This window comes from Gossypium hirsutum, chromosome D05 (assembly GCF_007990345.1).
Source record: "Gossypium hirsutum isolate 1008001.06 chromosome D05, Gossypium_hirsutum_v2.1, whole genome shotgun sequence".
Lineage (NCBI taxonomy): Eukaryota > Viridiplantae > Streptophyta > Magnoliopsida > Malvales > Malvaceae > Gossypium > Gossypium hirsutum.
The window spans coordinates 55,830,165-55,847,781 of record NC_053441.1 but is presented as its reverse complement, the minus strand read 5'-3'; the positions used below and the strand labels follow the sequence as shown (position 1 = coordinate 55,847,781).

The 17,617-nt window shown below is 35.7% G+C and overlaps 2 protein-coding genes across 2 annotated transcripts; both read left to right on the top strand.

Annotated features, from left to right (window-relative positions):
* The first annotated feature begins 6,349 nt into the window (after positions 1 to 6,349).
* On the top strand, positions 6,350 to 7,035 carry LOC107902414 (senescence-specific cysteine protease SAG39-like). The gene is made up of 2 exons (XM_041092744.1): positions 6,350 to 6,662; positions 6,857 to 7,035. The coding sequence occupies exons 1-2, from the start codon at positions 6,350 to 6,352 to the stop codon at positions 7,033 to 7,035; spliced, it is 492 nt and encodes a 163-aa protein (XP_040948678.1).
* A 90-nt stretch (positions 7,036 to 7,125) lies between these two features.
* LOC121217217 (senescence-specific cysteine protease SAG12-like) lies at positions 7,126 to 7,443 on the top strand. The gene has a single exon (XM_041092743.1). The coding sequence runs from the start codon at positions 7,126 to 7,128 to the stop codon at positions 7,441 to 7,443; it is 318 nt and encodes a 105-aa protein (XP_040948677.1).
* The last annotated feature ends 10,174 nt before the right edge of the window (positions 7,444 to 17,617 follow it).

Genomic DNA, 17,617 nt, shown 5'->3' with positions numbered 1-17,617 from the left:
CAAGAATTTGTTTAGTATAAAAAGACAATTGTTATACACTTACATAAAATTTATACTACGTACTTCCATCAAATAAAAAAATAAAAATTATGTTCAGAAATAAAAATTAAAGATCCAAACAACTAAATTAAAAAAAAAAACATATTGTCGAAACCATTTTTTTGAAAACAAAAATACGTTATCAACATTAAAAACAAAAAAATTGGAGTCACCACCGATCCTTATTGAGGTGTGGTCGGCTCACCTTAAAAACTATTTTGGTCTATGAATTTTGAGAAAACAGGTTCGGGAGTCAGTTACGCACGAGGAAGGGTTAGCACCCTCGTAACGCCCAAAATCGGTACTGAATTGATTGTTTAATGTCTTGGTGTCGAAAATTTGAAAAGATTTTAAAAGAAAACTTTTTAACTTGAATGAATTAAAAATAATAAAACATTCGTATTTCAAAGAATTAAATGTCACACCCAATGTGTTAGGGCGCAACATTTTTTAATCTTCAAAATTAAGTTGTCTCTTGATTTTTTTAAAACTCATGCATTTAAATTTGAAAAGGATATTCAGTTATTTAGGTCGAATGAAAAAATCAAAACTCAGTAAGTTAGGGTTCAATTTTCCAAAATTCCTAAATACAGAATATTGCCTTTATTTTTAGAAATTCTTATTTCGAGGTGACAAAATGTCATGTCCAGTGAGTTAGGACCCAACATTTTTGGATTCCCGAGAATAAGCTTTTATTTGAAATTTGTACAATTTTATTGCAAAATAAATACTTGGCTATCGAGATTCATCGAATAGAATTGAAGCCTAGTAAGGTAGGACACAATCCTTCTCGAGAATCGTGAATACCAAATATTTTGAAAATTTACGAAATAAGATGATTTTCATGCTTCAATAAAAAACAAACATTTTAAAATATATATATATATACAAAGATATTTTAAAATGCTAATGAGAATAGCTTGAGCAACAATCCAATAAAAGATAAAATAAAATAAAATAAAATAACATAAAATAAAAACGAGTCAACTAATGTAAAAAAAACAGTAATAAACGAGTTGAATTAAAATGCTTTTGTAATTAAATGGGCAAAAAAAGATAGACATTTTGCGAAACAACAAAAACATAAATATATGAAAAATTTAACATATATACATATGTGTATGTACATAAAATATGAGGAATATATGTAGGTATACATATTTTAAAATTATGAAACAAAAATATATGTAAGTAAGTATGTTTATAAATACGTTTATAAAAATTATGATATATAGAAGTGTATAAAAGTATGCGTATTTTAAGATATGTGCATATATATTTACAAAATATATAAAAATGTATAAGTATAATATACAAATAAACTATGAAAATATGTATATATATGTGAAAAAATATGTATGTAAATAAATATATATAAAAATGAAATATATATATATTTAAAATATATGTATATATTTATAATAATTTTTTTAAAAATAAACGTATACATATATTATAGAAAATGTATGTATATATATAAAATATAGATGATGTATATGTATTATAAAGTATATATACATATATATATGATATATAGTGTATATGCGTATATTATAAGAAGTATGCATAAATACATGCCTATAATAATAATAATAATAATAATAATAATAATAATACCATACTAATAATAATAATAAGAGCGATAGTAAAAATAATTAATTTAATAATGAATAACTAAAAACAAATAGAGGACTAAATTGAAACAAGAATAAAGCATGTGGTTAAATTCAAAAGAAATAAAAAATGTTTAAACACATTTTGAAAAACAAGGGGGATCAAACGTGCAAATAGACCATTTAAAAACAAAAGCGCAGATCCTCCCAGGGTCGGATAGGGTCGCGGGTAATTGCCAAAACGGCGCCATTTTAAGGTCACTAATTTAGACCCCAAACGACGTCATTTAAACGCCCCAAATAAAACAACAACAAAACCCTAAAATCATTATCCCTTCTGCCATTTCGAAATCGCGCCACAGCTTTCCTCCCTCTCTGCCATCTCAGACCCATTTCGCTCCAATAGCGACGAGACGAAAGGGTCTTCTGACGACACTCACAATGGTAAGTCTCCCCTCTACTTCTTTTCTAAATTTTTGTTTTAAAAACTAAGAGGAAAATGAAATAAAAGATAGTAAAAAGAAAAGGGAAAAAAACGGAACCAATTGGTCACCTTCAAAAATTGTTTCTTTTTATTCCTTGTTTATGTGTTTTTAGATCTCCGATTGTGAAACCCTTTTGACAAAAAACATTTGGCTATTTATAGCCAAATACTTACAGAGAAAACAAAATAATTTTTTTACAATTTTGCTATATTTTCGGTCCCTCTCACTGTTCATGGTTCGTGTTTCTGTTGCAGGTGGGTACTTGCGGGATGTGCACAACGTGCGGGGCTGTTGAACGTGGGCAATTACTGCGGCGCCAGTTTGCTGCCACTGCTTAGGGTTTCTGCTATATTGTTTTTGCTGTGGGCCACACTGTAGTTGGGCTAGGGTTTAGGTTAGTGGGCTAGGTATTGGTTCATTTGTGTTTATGTTATTTGTAAAATGGACCTTTTTTTATATTTTTATTTATTTGGGCTCGGGCTTAAAATTGGGTATTACAGCTGCCCCTCTGTGCTCATTGTCATGTAACAGGAACAGAGAAAAGACTTTGAAATGGCCAATTTTGCCCGGTCGTATTGGACCTTAGAGCTCTTCCTTTTCTAGTAGCCTAATTCCAACCTACTGCGTCATCAGAGGTATAGGAACTAGAGCTTCAATCCACTCCACTACAACATCAGAGACATAGGATTTGTAACTTTTCGGGGGAACATTTGCTATCTTCAGTCAGCTCCACTGCAACTTCAAGGAGATAAGACTTGTAGCTTCAACTTGCTCCACTGAGATTTGACGCGACCTGCTCTTCTGTAATTCGTAGAGATGAGATCTATTTATTAATCCACTCCACTGCAACTTCAGGGAAATAAGACTAAATGCGATCTGCTCTCTGCAACTTCAGAGAGATAAGACTTACTATCTTTAATCCATTCCACTGCAACCTCAGGGGGATAGGATTTACTATCTTCAGTCTTTTCCGCTGCAATCAGAGAGATAAGACTTGATGCGATCTGCTCTACTGCAACTTCAGAGAGATAAGATCCATCACTTTAATTCACTCCACTGCAACTTCAGGGAGGTAGGATTATAGGCTTTAATCTACTCAACTGCAACTTCAGGGACATAAGATTCTCCGTCCTCAATCTGCTCCACTACAACTTCAGGGGGATAAGACTTGTTTGCGATCTACTCTCTGCAACTTCAGAAGAGATAAAATCTATGGTTTTAATCCACTCCACTGCAACATTAGGGAGATAGGATTATTGGCCTCGATCCGCTCTGCTACATCTTTAGGGAGATAAGATTCGCCATCTTCAATCTATTTAACTGCAATGTCTGGGAAACAAGATTCGCCATCGTAGCTTCAATCTGTTCCACCGCACAGCCAGAGAAGTAAGATTCGCCGTTGTGGCTTCAATATATTTAACTGTAATGTCAGGGAAACAAGATTCGCCATCATAGCTTCAATCTATTCCACTACACCGCCAGGGAAGTAAGATTCGCCGTTGTGGCTTCAATCTATTTAACTGCAATGTCGGGGAAACAAGATTCACCATCGTCGCTTCAATCTATTCCACTACACCGCTAGGGAAGTAAGATTCGCCATTGTGGCTTCAATCTATTTAACTGTAATGTGGGGGAAACAAGATTTGCGTCGTGACTTCAATCTATTCCCTTACACCGCCAGGGAAGTAAGATTCGCCGTTGCAGTTTGAATCTATTCCACTGTAATGCCAAAGAGATAGGATTCGCTGCCCACAGCTTTAATCTGCTCCACTTCAGCTAAACCAAGTCTTAACGTCAGGGAGATAAGATTCGCTGCCCTCAGCTTTGATCTACTCCGCTGCAACGCCAAGGAAGTAAGATTCATCGTTGTGGCTTCAATCTATTCTATTGCAACATCAAGGCGATAAGACTGGTGTCTTCAATCTGCTTCGCTGCCAGTACAGGAAGGCAAGATCTGCCATTTTCAACCTACTCCACTGCTGCTTAGGGAGACAAGGCTAGTATCTTCGATCTACTTCGTTCCCAATACAGGAAGATAAGATCTGCTATTTTCAACCTACTCCACTACTGCTCAAGGAGACAAAGCTGAGGTTTCACCGGTTTTTTCTCTGGGGAACATGACATGTATAATTCAATTTATGAACCTAATTATGCCAAGTAATTAGGATGTCATGATTAGAATGAATCAAATACTCCTCACTAGACGTGTATGAATGACAATTGAATGAATGTAGAATATTGTTATTATTTTTTCAAAAATGATCCCGCTTAGGTTGTCATTACTCAAAGTTCATTAAAGTTGTATCACTGACGCACTACAACGTCCTCTTGCTCGGTTAACATCTCTAAAAATCATTTAATCCAATTACCTCCCACTGTGAACTTCAAAGTTTAATCCACTGGGACACAAAATTTGTACCATCTTTTCACTGTAACCCCAAGGGTAAAAAATATGAATTTTCTCAATCTTCTCTTATCGCAATGAGAAGCACTTTTGGTCTTTTATACCATTCTCACGGTGTCATACCAAATGCCTATGCACAAATGAAGGATTTTTTTCTCCGAGGAAACCTCTTCTTATTACTTAGTGATCATTGCTTGCTTGTTCATTGAAGCCTTATCACCGACACGACATCTTGTCATTTTTTTCAATCAATGCTTTGACAACCAAATTTGAAGGGATAGTCTCAATTTAGACTTTTCCTTCCTAGATTTCCAACTTTTAAACTTGGTGCGTTCTAAACAATAGTCCTGTTTCAGGTTCCTGTATTATTTAGAAACCTCTAGAGTAATATGCAAAACTTCCCTTGTGAAAGTTTTATTAGTCCATTAATCATTATTCTAATGCAACATGTTTACAAAAAGAATATAACAAAGGATAAAATAGTATTAATTTGAGAGCATAGCTCGAAATGAATAAATTATCAAAAATAGTAAAGAAGAATAACAAAGAAATTGATTAGGAAAGCGTATCATGGAAAAGAATGAAGTGTTCAAAGAATAACAAATTTAGTATAAATAGTTTGAAGATTAGGTGCTCCAAATATCACAGCTTGAGCTTCTCTGTACAAACTTTTTGAAGACCATTCTGAATTTGACATGTGTTTAGGAGATCTGCAGTGCTCTGTCGATGCCCCAAGATGTCGCATACCCTTTCCTGCTGATTCAGGTATATCAAGACCACCACATGCCCCATCCTGATCAAAATCTGAGCTACCCTGATCACTTCCTGCCCTATTCTGATCAAAAATTGAGCCACCTTTTCGGGTTTCAACTCAAATCTCCTTTAGTCTAAGATGCTTCTGGCGGGTTTTCACCTTAGCCTCTCCATTTTTACTTTTCCATTTTTCATTTTTCATTTTCATGTTTTCATTTTTTTACATCTTTTTTTTGCGACTCAAAGTGCCCTTTGCGGCTTTTTTACCTTGGCCCTGTCCTTCTTTAAGCGAAGTATTTCTTGACTGAATCTGAGTTTACAGGATTAGACAAGTTTTTTACTATCTATTTCACTCAAGATCGTGCTCCTCCGGAAAAAGGTCTTCTTTACAACATAAGGACCTTCCCAATTTGGCACTCATTTTTCTCTAAAATCCTTTTGTAGAGGAAGAATCTTTTTCAATACCAGGTCTCCCTCGTGGAATTCTCTAGGACGAACCTTTTTGTTGTAAGCTCGCATCATCCGTTTTTGGTACATCTGACCGTGACGAATAGCTTTTAGCCTTCTTCTTTCAATTAGGTTCAACTGATCGTATCGAGATTGGATCTTCATCCTACTTCAGCTTAGCCAATACCCGGAGAGAAAGAATTTCAACTTTAATGGAAAAACCGTGATAAGCTAAAGAGAAAGGCATTGCCCCAGTAGAGGTTTTTGTTTCTTTTTCTTTTTTGTTTTTTGTTCTTCTTTTTCTTTTTCTCTTTCTTTTCTTTTCTTTTCTTTTCTTTCCCCCCCTTTTTTTTGGATTGAATATGCACTCATAGGATTAGGCAAGTCTTGTTCATCCCTTTCGATCAGAATCAATGTTATTCCAGATAAGGTCTTCCACATAAAATCTTCCACTTTCATTTTGTATGCGAAAGATCTTCTTTGGTATCTGGCTTCTCTCATAGAGCCTTTTGGGGTGAATTTTAACTATGACGAAAAAACTTAAGATCTTCCCCTTCAATACGGAAAAATGACAACTTGACTTTAATGGGCACAAACATGAGCAATGGATGGTTGATTTCAGTCGAAAATATGAGAGCAAATTAGAGAAGGAGAAGCGTCTTAATATATTCAAAGGCAACTTGGAATATATTGAGAGCTTCAAAAATGGCGGAAATGGGAGTTTTAAGTTAGGCCTCAATGAATTTGCAGACATGACACACGATGAATTCATTGCAACTCACACTGGATACAAGATGCAGAACAATCCCACATGGTTGGAATCAACATCGTTTATGTATGAAAACTACTCAAACGCTCCGAAAAGCTTCGATTGGAGGGACCAAAATGCCGTTACTCCTATTAAGAATCAGGGTAAATGTGGTAAGTCTCGATAATACATATAATTAAATTGGTGTTACGAGAATATTTTAATAATTTCACAACTGCGTTAGTTTTCATTTGATAGGTAACACTAAAATTAATTAAAAATTTAAAATAATTATATATACTGCTCCCCCGAGCATTTATTTATTCACTAATACTTGAGAAGGGTTATTTGTTGGTTTACTTTGCAGGATGTTGTTGGGCATTTTCAGCAGTGGCAGCCGTTGAAGGGTTAATCAAAATCACAACTGGTAAATTAATCCCATTATCTAAGCAACAACTGTTGGATTGCAGCAGAAATGGAGGAAAGCAAGGTTGCAAAGGAGGATGGATAATGAATGCTTTCGATTACATTAGCCAAAACCAATGAATAACCACTGAAAAAAGCTACCCATATCAACAAATGCAAAAAACTTGCGACACATAGATAAACAAAGTTGCCACCATTAGTGGCTATCGAATGGTACCGAAAAAAGACGAAGAAGCATTGCTTAAGGCCGTCGCGAATCAACCAGTCTCAGTTGCACTTGAAGGCCATGGACGAGACTTTCAGTTTTACAATGGTGGAGTGTTTACAGGAGATTGTGGAAATCCTCTCACCCATGCAGTCACCATTGTTGGATATCGGACAAGTAAAAAAGGTTTAAACTATTGGCTGATTAAGAATTCATGGGGACAAAGATGGGGTGAAAATGGGTATATGAAGATTCAAAGGAATGTGGAAAGGCAAGGTGGCTTATGTGGTATCGCCATGAAAGCTTCGTATCCAACTGCATAAGCTCATATTACTACAATTAGTTAGCCGTGTCAAATGGTCTAAGATATATGTTGTACTCGTGTTTTTCTTCCTTTCATTCGGTGTTGATGTTTGTGGTTTGTTTGGAACTATGAGTCCTGCACTCTTGCTAACCTTTTATCTATATAATGAATAAATCGTATCACCTTCGATCTTTTCTGCTATGTATATATCCACAATTCTTCCAAATCTCTCACATCTTATTTTAATCCAATATCTGCCAACATTTGGAGCTAAAATCTCTAACATACAGAGATTACAATTAAATTTTATATCAAAATTACGCATCTCACATTCATTAAAATTATTTGAATAAAATAACATCATAAATGCGAAGTAAGCCAATTTTTAAAAATTGACTTTACAAAATTATGAAATATCTACATAAAATGCCAATCAAAGTTAATATTTTAATTGCCTAACTTAAGAAATATCTAAATTAAATGCAAACCAACCATTTTTTAATGAATATTTTAGTTTTCTATTAGCAAAATCCAAAATTGACCGATAAAAAGCCTACTAAAATTTTTTTTCTTCATTCGAACTGATCTGTTGTAAATACAACAAGAGCAACATTCAAAAGTTCAAATTTACAGCGTCCCATAATGTAACATTTTCAACAATAGAAAACCGACGTTTGACATCAAATCTAACGCTCACCACCTAGCTTTAAAATGTCTCCATGATTTATACCTGCTATCGCCAAATTTGAGGCCATTTCATTTCCTTTCTTTTCTGCCATAGAAAATACAACATTACCTACATTTTCAATTTCCCTCTCAATATCTGCAAATGTTGATTGGAGTGATAATGGTCTCATTGACTTGTTTGCACACCAGTTGAACACCACTTTAGAACCAATTTCTACAAACAGTGAGTCATTTATCTTCCATTCCAGAGATATAAATACTTCCAATGCTAAAAGCACCGCTCCTGCCTCTGTCGAATCTGTTAAATAAACTTAAATGAAAGTTAAGACTTATGTAAATGCAAGGTCAAGAGTTATGTTGTTTTTTAATGGGTTTAAATTAGTAGTTTTTTGTTTAGGAAAATGAAAGGTCAAGAGTCATTGGTTTATGGTTATTATTAGATTTTAATATTTTTAGTTTTTTGTTGTTTTAAAGGGTAGACTATAGCCTATAAATAGTTTGTAAGCTTTTGATTTTATAAGAGAGAACAATTTTATGTTGAGAACATTTTCTACAATTTGGTATCTGAGCTATGGAGAGTGTGACTAGTAATGTGCCATTGCCTCGACTAACAAAGGTGAACTATGAGAATTGTAGCATCCAAACGAAAGCTCTTCTCGGGTCTCAAGATGGTTGGGAGGTGGTCCAAGAAGGTTTCGTAGAACCGACAACTACTGCGGGATATACGGCGGCTCAAAATAAGGCGTTGAAAGAAATGCAGTCGAAAGATAAGGTGGCATTGTACATGTTATTTCGAGCCGTTGATGAGTCGGGCTTTGAGAAGATTGCAAGTTCGACAACTTCAAAAGAAGCGTGGGACATTTTAGCAAAGGTGTACAAATGAGCCGACCGAGTTAAACAAGTCCGCCTTCAAACTCTTCGTGGCGAGCTGGAAGGCATGAAGATGAAGGAATCGGAAGGTGTCTCCGACTACATTACGCGTGTTCAAACCGTGGTGAACCAACTCAACCAAAACGGAGAAGCGTTAACCGATGCACGAGTTATGGAGAAGATGTTGAGATCATTAACTGACAGTTTCGAGAATGTCGTATGTGCCATTGAAGAGTTAAAAGATCTAGCAACGCTCACAGTCGATGAACTCGCCGGTTCTCTCGAGGCACATGAACAACGTAAGAAGAAGAAGAAGAAAGAGGAGACACTCGAGCAAGCACTTCAAACCAAGGCATCAATCAAAGACGAAAAGGTTCTCTATTCTCAAAGCCTTCGAGGTAGAGGTCGTGGTCGTGGAGATCGAAGAAATGGTCGTGGTGGAAAAGGCCGTGGTCAAGAAGGAAATTATAAAGAGAAGGAGCATTCAAACCAACAAAATTGGCATGGAAGAAGACGTGGTCGTGGAAGAGGCGGATGGTCGAATTATTCCAATGTCGAGTGCTACAAGTGTGGCAAATATGGTCACTATGGGAAGGATTGTAACTCTGATAAGTGTTACAATTGTGGTAAGGTGGGACATTTCGCGAAAGAATGTCGCGTCTCAAAAAAGGTGGAAGAGACAACCAACCTACCCACGGAAAATGAGGAGGCAAAAGAAGGTTTTCTCTTGATGGCACACAACAAAGTCGACACCAACAACAACATGGTGTGGTACCTTGACACAGGTGCAAGCAACCATATGTGTGGGCTCAAGCACCTATTCAAAGAGATGCAAAAGGTTGAAACGGGACATGTGTCATTTGGAGATGCGTCGAAGGTTGAGGTAAAAGGCCAAGGTACCATTTGTTATTTACAAAATGATGGGTTAGTTGGGTCAATCCATGATGTGTATTACGTACCAGACCTCAAGAGCAACATTTTGAGTATGAGGCAACTCATGGAAAAAGGTTATTCGGTACTTATGAAAGATCGAGTGTTACACTTGAAAGATAAGGAAGGGTGTTTGGTCACTCGAGTTGAAATGGAGAGAAATCGCATGTTCAGGTTGGATCTGAAAAGTGTTCGAGGAAAATGTTTGCGAGTTGATGTTGAAGACAAGGTGTCGTTGTGGCATCTCCATTTTGGCCATCTACATTATGGTGGTCTAAACGAGTTGGAGAAGAAGAATTTGGTGCATGGGCTACCAGACATGGACTATGAGGGAAAATTTTGTGAAGAATGTGTGCTCGGTAAGCATGCGAGAACTTCGTTTCAAAAGAAGGCAGAATATCAGGCTAAGCAACTTCTCGAATTGATTCATACCGACATATGTGGACCAATCACCCCCGAATCTTTTAGCGGTAAAAGGTATTTCATTTATTTTATCGATGATTTCTCACGAAAAACTTGGGTTTATTTTCTTAAATAAAAATTCGAGGCATTTGAGGTGTTCAAGAAGTTCAAAGTGATGGTTGAAAAAGTAACTGGTAGACACATCAAATCTGTACGATCTGATAGAGGTGGCGAGTATACTTCGACGGCTTTCATGGAGTATTGTGAGGAGTAAGGCATAAGACGATTCCTAACCACACCGTACTCTCCCCAACAAAATGGTGTGGCCGAGAGGAAGAATCGGACTATTCTCGACATGGTTCGATCAATGCTCAAGAGCAAGAAGATGCCGAAGGAATTTTGGGCGGAAGCCGTGCAATGTGCCATCTATGTGCAAAATCGATGTCCACATGCGAAGTTGGATGATCAAACACCACAAGAGGCTTGGAGCGGACAAAAACCATCAGTTTCTCATCTTAAAGTATTCAGTAGTGAGGCCTATGCACATGTGTCGGATCAGCGAAGAACGAAGCTCGAAGACAAAAGCAAAATGTTTATTTTTATTGGGTATGATGAGAAAACAAAAGGATACAAGTTACTCGACCCGATAAGTAAGAAGGTTGTGGTAGGTCGTGATGTACGATTCAATGAAGCAAGCGGGTGGGATTGGAATAACTCAACGGAGGTTATCATCAAAGATGGAGGATCATCAATCGCTACACCAACAATCATACCGACAAATCCTGAAACTACTGATGATGAAGATGAACCGCAACAACCAAAAATATGAAGTTTGCAAGATTTGTATGATTCAACAAATGAGGTACATATTGTATGTCTTTTGCCAGATTCCGAGATTATAAGTTTTGAAAAGGTGGTGCGAGACAAGAAGTGGCAAACTGCTATGGATGAGGAGATTAAAGCAATTGACCGCAACAACACATGGGAGTTAACGAAATTACCGAAAGGAAGTCAGCCCATTGGTGTGACGTGGGTGTTCAAAAGAAAGATGAATGCTCAAGGCGAGTTAGAACGGTACAAGTCGCGACTTGTTGCAAAGGGATATAAGCAAAAGGAGGGGATCGATTATGATAAGATATTTGCTCCCGTTGTAAGAATGGAGACAATCCGGTTGCTCATTGCACAAGCGGCATAATTTAAATGGCCAATATTTCAAATGGATGTCAAGTCGACATTCTTGAATGGTGTGCTCGAAGAAGAAGTCTACATCGAACAACCACTCGGGTACATGAAAAATGGAGAGGAGAAGAAGGTACTGAAATTGAAGAAGGCACTTTACGGGTTGAAGCAAGTACCGCGGGCATGGAATACTCGTATCGATACATACTTCAAGGAGAATGGGTTCAAACAATGTCCTTATGAACATGCCCTCTACGTGAAGAAGAATGGAGGTAATATGTTATTTGTTGCTCTTTATGTTGATGACCTCATTTTTATGGGGAACAATGGTGAGATGATACTGGATTTTAAGAGCAAAATGACACAAGAATTCGAGATGACAGATTTGGGTTTAATGAAATTTTTCCTTGGTTTGGAGGTTCGACAAGAAAGGACAGGTATTTTTGTGTCCCAAGAGGCATATGCAAAGGAAATTTTGAAGAAGTACAAGATGGCACATTGCAACCCGGTATCAACACCAATGGAACCAGGTGTAAAACTCTCGAAATTCGATGGAGGAGAACGAGTTGACACAAGTAAATACCGAAGTTTGGTGGGAAGCCTTCGCTATCTCACTTGCACAAGGCCTGACATTTCGCTAAGTGTTGGCATTGTAAGTCGGTTCATGGAAGAGCCAGTTTACTCACATTGGAAGGCGTTGAAGCGAATCCTACGGTACATTCAAGGAATGGTGTCACTCGGGTTATTTTATTCAAATATGGAAGATTACAAGTTGATTGGGTATTCCGACCGTGATTGGTGTGGAGACTTAGATGATCGGAAAAGTACATCGGGATATGTGTTCTTTATGGGTGATACAGCATTTGCTTGGCTTTCAAAGAAGCAACCAATTGTGACACTGTCGACATGTGAAGCTGAATATGTGGCAGCATCTTGGTGTGTGTGTCATGCTATATAGCTCAGAAATTTGTTGGGCGAGTTGGAGCAACAACAACTTGGTGCAACTGAGATACGAGTTGACAATAAATCAGCGATTAAGTTGGCAAAGAACCCAGTGAATCATGAGAGAAACAAACACATTGACATTCGTTTTCATTTCATCCGAGATCATGTAAAGGAAGGAAGTGTGAAATTAGTACACGTGGCAAGTCGGGACCAAGTCGCGGATATCTTTACAAAACCGCTACCGATGGTACTCTTCGACAACTACAAGAAATTAATCGGCATGAAGGATGGCAGAAGCATTTAAGTTTACAGGGGAGTTTTGTTAAATAAACTTAAATGAAAGTTAAGACTTATGTATGTGAAAGGTCAAGAGTTGAAAGGTCAAGAGTTATGTTGTTTTTTAATGGGTTTAAATTAGTAGTTTTTTGTTTAGGAAAATGAAAGGTCAAGAGTCATTGGTTTATGGTTATTATTAGATTTTAATATTTTTAGTTTTTTTGTTGTTTTAAAGGGTAGACTATAGCCTATAAATAGTTTGTAAGCTTTTGATTTTATAAGAGAGAACAATTTTATGTTCAGAACATTTTCTACAGAATTAGCATCATTTGTTAAAATAAGACCTGAAAATAGGGCTCTTGCAACACCCTCCATATCTCTCAAAGCACCTCCACAACTTGCACTATCCTTATTTTCTATCCCACATACATTGAACTTTAAACATCCTTACAGAGAAGGGTGCCATATCGATAAGGATGATCTGGATTTAATTGTGTCTTCTTGCACCTGTTCGGACAAATCCATCGAGAGCTCTCTTACATCAATAAATCATCATAGACAGACCTTATCCATAGCAATGCCATCATCTTTGATTGAAAAATCAAAGTTTTCATGGTCATCATCTTTCTTTTAAAGACAAGTCCATTTCTTGCCAACCATACTGTCCAACAGGCTACCGAAATTGATATCAACCATAAGTTTTTTCGAATTCTAGCCAATTTCATATTATAACACAATGAGTATAATTCATCAAATCCTTCTACCGGTTCCCATTCAGCCTCCCACCAATTGAAAATTTTATATCAAAATCCTTTAATAAATTTGCATTTCAAGAAGAAATGGTCTGCTCTCTCCGGAACCCTTTCACACCATGGGCAACCGACCGAGATGTTTTGAAGATTCACCCCTCTTTTGAAAAGAATTTCCTTTGTAGGAATTCTATCAATAGCGAGCATCCAAAGAAAGCTTCGCACTCTCAATGGTACCTTTAATTTACATATTTTTTCAAAAGCAAAATTTATATTATCCCCTCCATCTATTATCAATAATTTAGCAAGAAACAATTGTCGATCGCATGGCCCAATTGGACCCCCATCCATTCTGGGCTGAGCAAAAGGACTGCTTGGTCGCTAATCAAATATTAAAGAATAACAGATTCGACTATTCTATTGTCCTTACCATAAATTCCCAATTACTATCGTGTACCCAACAAAGCCAATCGTCCTCCAGGAACTAACTCCGTGCTACTCACTTTATCCTCCAATCTACGAAGCATCTCTTCCTCTCTTTCCAATAAGGATATTGTAAAGAGTTTGCTCCACTTTACTCTGCTCAATCCATTATTTCTCGAGTAATCTGCTACTATACCTCTTTTTTGTCTTGCTAAGCGAAACAGCCTTAGAAATTCCAATTTTACTGGACAATGACCGCACCATATGTCCACCCAAAACATCGTCGTCCTTCCATTCCCATCCCACCAACAAAAAGCTTCATTCCCCACCCTTTTAGACATATTGGCATCTTTAGAATTCTCTACAATACCTCTCCAAACAATTGACATATCTTTTGTACAAGTCGTCCTAAATCGCCAATGTTGCAAGCTCAAAACATACTTCATTAGGATAACTTTTTGCCATAACACATTTTTCTCGATCGCAAATCTCGAGCTCCATTTAGCCAATAATGCTCTATTTTTTATTCTAATATTCACCACTCCTGCTCCTCCATTCTCCTTTGGATGTTGACAATGCATTGGAAAAAAGAATTATAGAAAGTGAAGATAGGATTAAGGAGATCGATGAATCTAGTGAACACAGAGAATTGACTAAGTTAGAGATGGAGGAATTAAAAAAGTTGAATACTGAACTTTAGGAAGCAATTAAATTTAAAGAATCAGTTTGGCGTCAAAAATCAAGGATTACATGGTTAAAAGAAGGGGATGCGAATTCAACTTTTTTCTATAGAGCAGTGAAAATAAAAGCTAAAAGGAATATGGTATATAGATTGAAAATAGGGAGTCATTGGTGCAGTGAACCTAAGGAGATGAAAGAGAGATAGTATGATTTTTCAAAAATTATTTTAATTGCCCAGTGAGGAAGTGGAGAATGGACTTGGAACTGAATTTTAGAAAGCTAAATGAGGAGAAGGCTTTGAAACTGGAGGCACCATTTTTGATGGATGAGATTAAAAAGGCAGTATGAAGCTGTGCTGAATCGAAAGCACCTAGACCGGACTGTTTTAACCTGTGTTTTTTAGAAAAAGTTGGGAGATTGTAAAAGAGGATCATTTCAGATTGATGATAGACTTTTTTATATCCAAAAAGCTTGAGAGGACTATTAATTCATCATTTATCACACTCATAACCAAGATTAAAAATCCAATCGAAATATCTTATTTTAGCCCAATTTATTTGGTGAGCTCTTTGTACAAGATAGTGGCAAAGGTATTGTCTCAAAAAATAAGAGAGGTAATTGGAAATGTGGTGAGCGATACTCAATGTGCATTCATTAGAGGAAGACAAATATTTGATGGAATTTTAATAGCAAAGGAAACAATCCACTCGATTAAGGAGAAAGATGGAAGGGGGGCAATCTGATCTTCAAATTCTTCAAATTGGATTTTTCTAAAGCATATGACTATTTTCGGTGGGATTTTTTGGAGTTGGTTTTATTCAAGATGGGATTTGGCGAAAAATGGATATGATGGATAATGGAGTGTGTATCTACAGTGAGAGCAACAGTTGTAGACACCTATCTTGTCCAAGTCCAATTAGAGGCCCATTTAAATTTTTGTTCTCTCTTGAGTCATTTGAAGCCCACTTAATTTTGGTCAATTTGAGACTTTTTTTTCTTTCTTTTTTGGGCTTGTCAAGGGTCAAATTATTATTATCATCACTACTACTATTATTATTAATAAATATTATTATCATCATTTTTTATAAATATGCAAGATTAAAAAACAATATATAAATAAATGAAAAAGAGGGAAGCCTTTTCATATTTTTGTTCTAAAAAAAGGCACAACAACAACAACAACAACAACAACAACAATAAGCATGCTATTTCTCTTTTTTTCTTCTATCTTATTATTATTTTTTGGCCATAGATATGTCATGATGGATCGGGTTTTGGGTTCCGATGAAGAGGATGTCACCGAACCGTCAGTCCTCCGCCCCTAGGAGCCCCAAAAATCTCATTTTTCGCTCCCATTTCCAAAATAAATGTTTCTTTTTTAAAAAAAAAAAGTTTGACCTTGGGAAATGTTTTGATTTTTTTTAAAAAAAGAAAGTTTATATTTTAAAAAATAAAAATATGTTTTTTTTCATCATTTTAAAAGGAAAGTTTAAATTTTTGAAACAATTTTTTTTATTTTTTTAACTATTTCAAAATAAAACCTTTGAACTTTAAGAAAAATAGCTCCTTTTTTAAAAAAAAACAGAGAGAGTTTAGATTTTTAAAATAAAAATCTTTTTTTAGTCATTTTAAAGGAAAAGTTTACATTTTTTAGAACAAAGTTTTGATTTTTTTCAACTATTTTGAAATAAAGTTTCGGTGTTTAAGAAAAGTAGTGAATTTTTAAAAGAAAACTTTAATTTTGCAAAAAAAAAATCCCCACCATCGTATGCAGCAACTCCACCACCGGAGGCCGGAGAGTCATTGGGCTCTTTGGTGGTAGAGCCATGGCCAACATAGAATGAGGAAGAGAAAGAGGAAGATTTTTTTTTTGAAAAAAAAATTAGGTTAAAATCAAAGAATTAATAGTTTTTTTTTCATTTATAGGTGCCAAAAATGGGTAATTTATTCCCACCCCTTACATTTTAAATTTACAAAAATACCCCTTTTTTTGCAGCACCGCCCTCACTCTCTGGCATATTTACACCCGTAACCCTTTGATTTTTTTCAAACATTCGATTTAATTCGAAATTTATTACTTTGATTCTTTTATTGTATTATGAATAAGGTGTATTATTGTTATTATTATCATCATGGTAAGGTCTTATTTATTTCATTTCTTTAATCTTTCTTTTTATTTTTGCCATTTTGGAAGAGTTTTAACTTTTCATTAACTTTAGCCAATTTAATTGATTTTCCTATTTTATTACTATTCATTTTAAAAGAGGGAACTTTAGGTCATTTTTCCATCCTATAATTGTTGACATGAAGTTAGTTAAATAGGTGTTATATTTTAATGAAACCATAAGGTTTTTACATTTGGATTTAGGTTAGTCCATAAGATCTTATCCACCATTTACCCTAGAAAAATTATAAATAATATGTAGGATATTTTTAGGGTTTTAAAGTAGTTTTAAGTATCGTACAGGATTCCTCTTTAGAATCTTAAATTAATATGTAAATATTCTTTAGGACTTTATTCAAGATTAAAATTAAAGATTTTTGTAGGTGAATTGTATGTCGAAACCACTTTTTGAAAACAAAAAATAGTGTCGACTTATAAAATTTTGAAAATTAGAGTCGCCACCGATCTTTTATTGAGGTGTGATCGGATCACCTTGAAAATGATTTTGGTTTACGAGTTTAAAAAAAAAATGAGTTCGGGAGTCAGTTACGTAGGAGGAAGGATTAGCACCCTCCTAACGCCCAAAATTGGTACCGAATTGATTAGTTAATGCCTTAAAGTCGAATGTCAAAAATTCGAAAAGATTAAAACGATCCCCCTTTTATTGAAACTTTGTGTATTTAAAAAAAATGTTTGACCATATTGGTTCAATGAGGAAATCAAAACCCCGTAAGTTAGGGAACAATTCCTCGAAGTTCCCAAGACGATATATAAGTTTGCCTTTATTGCAAAAATGTTGTCTTGAGATATAGAAAGGTCATATCCAATGAGTTAGGACACAACGTTTCTAATTCCCAAGACAAGCTTTGATTCAAAATTTTTATGTT

Coding starts and splice junctions, on each gene's coding strand:
- LOC107902414 (XM_041092744.1), top strand. CDS start 6,350: ATGGTTGATTTCAGTCGAAAATATGAGAGCAAATTAGAGAAGGAGAAG. Junction 6,663..6,856: donor TAAGAATCAGGGTAAATGTG/GTAAGTCTCGAT, acceptor TTTACTTTGCAG/GATGTTGTTGGGCATTTTCA.
- LOC121217217 (XM_041092743.1), top strand. CDS start 7,126: ATGGTACCGAAAAAAGACGAAGAAGCATTGCTTAAGGCCGTCGCGAAT.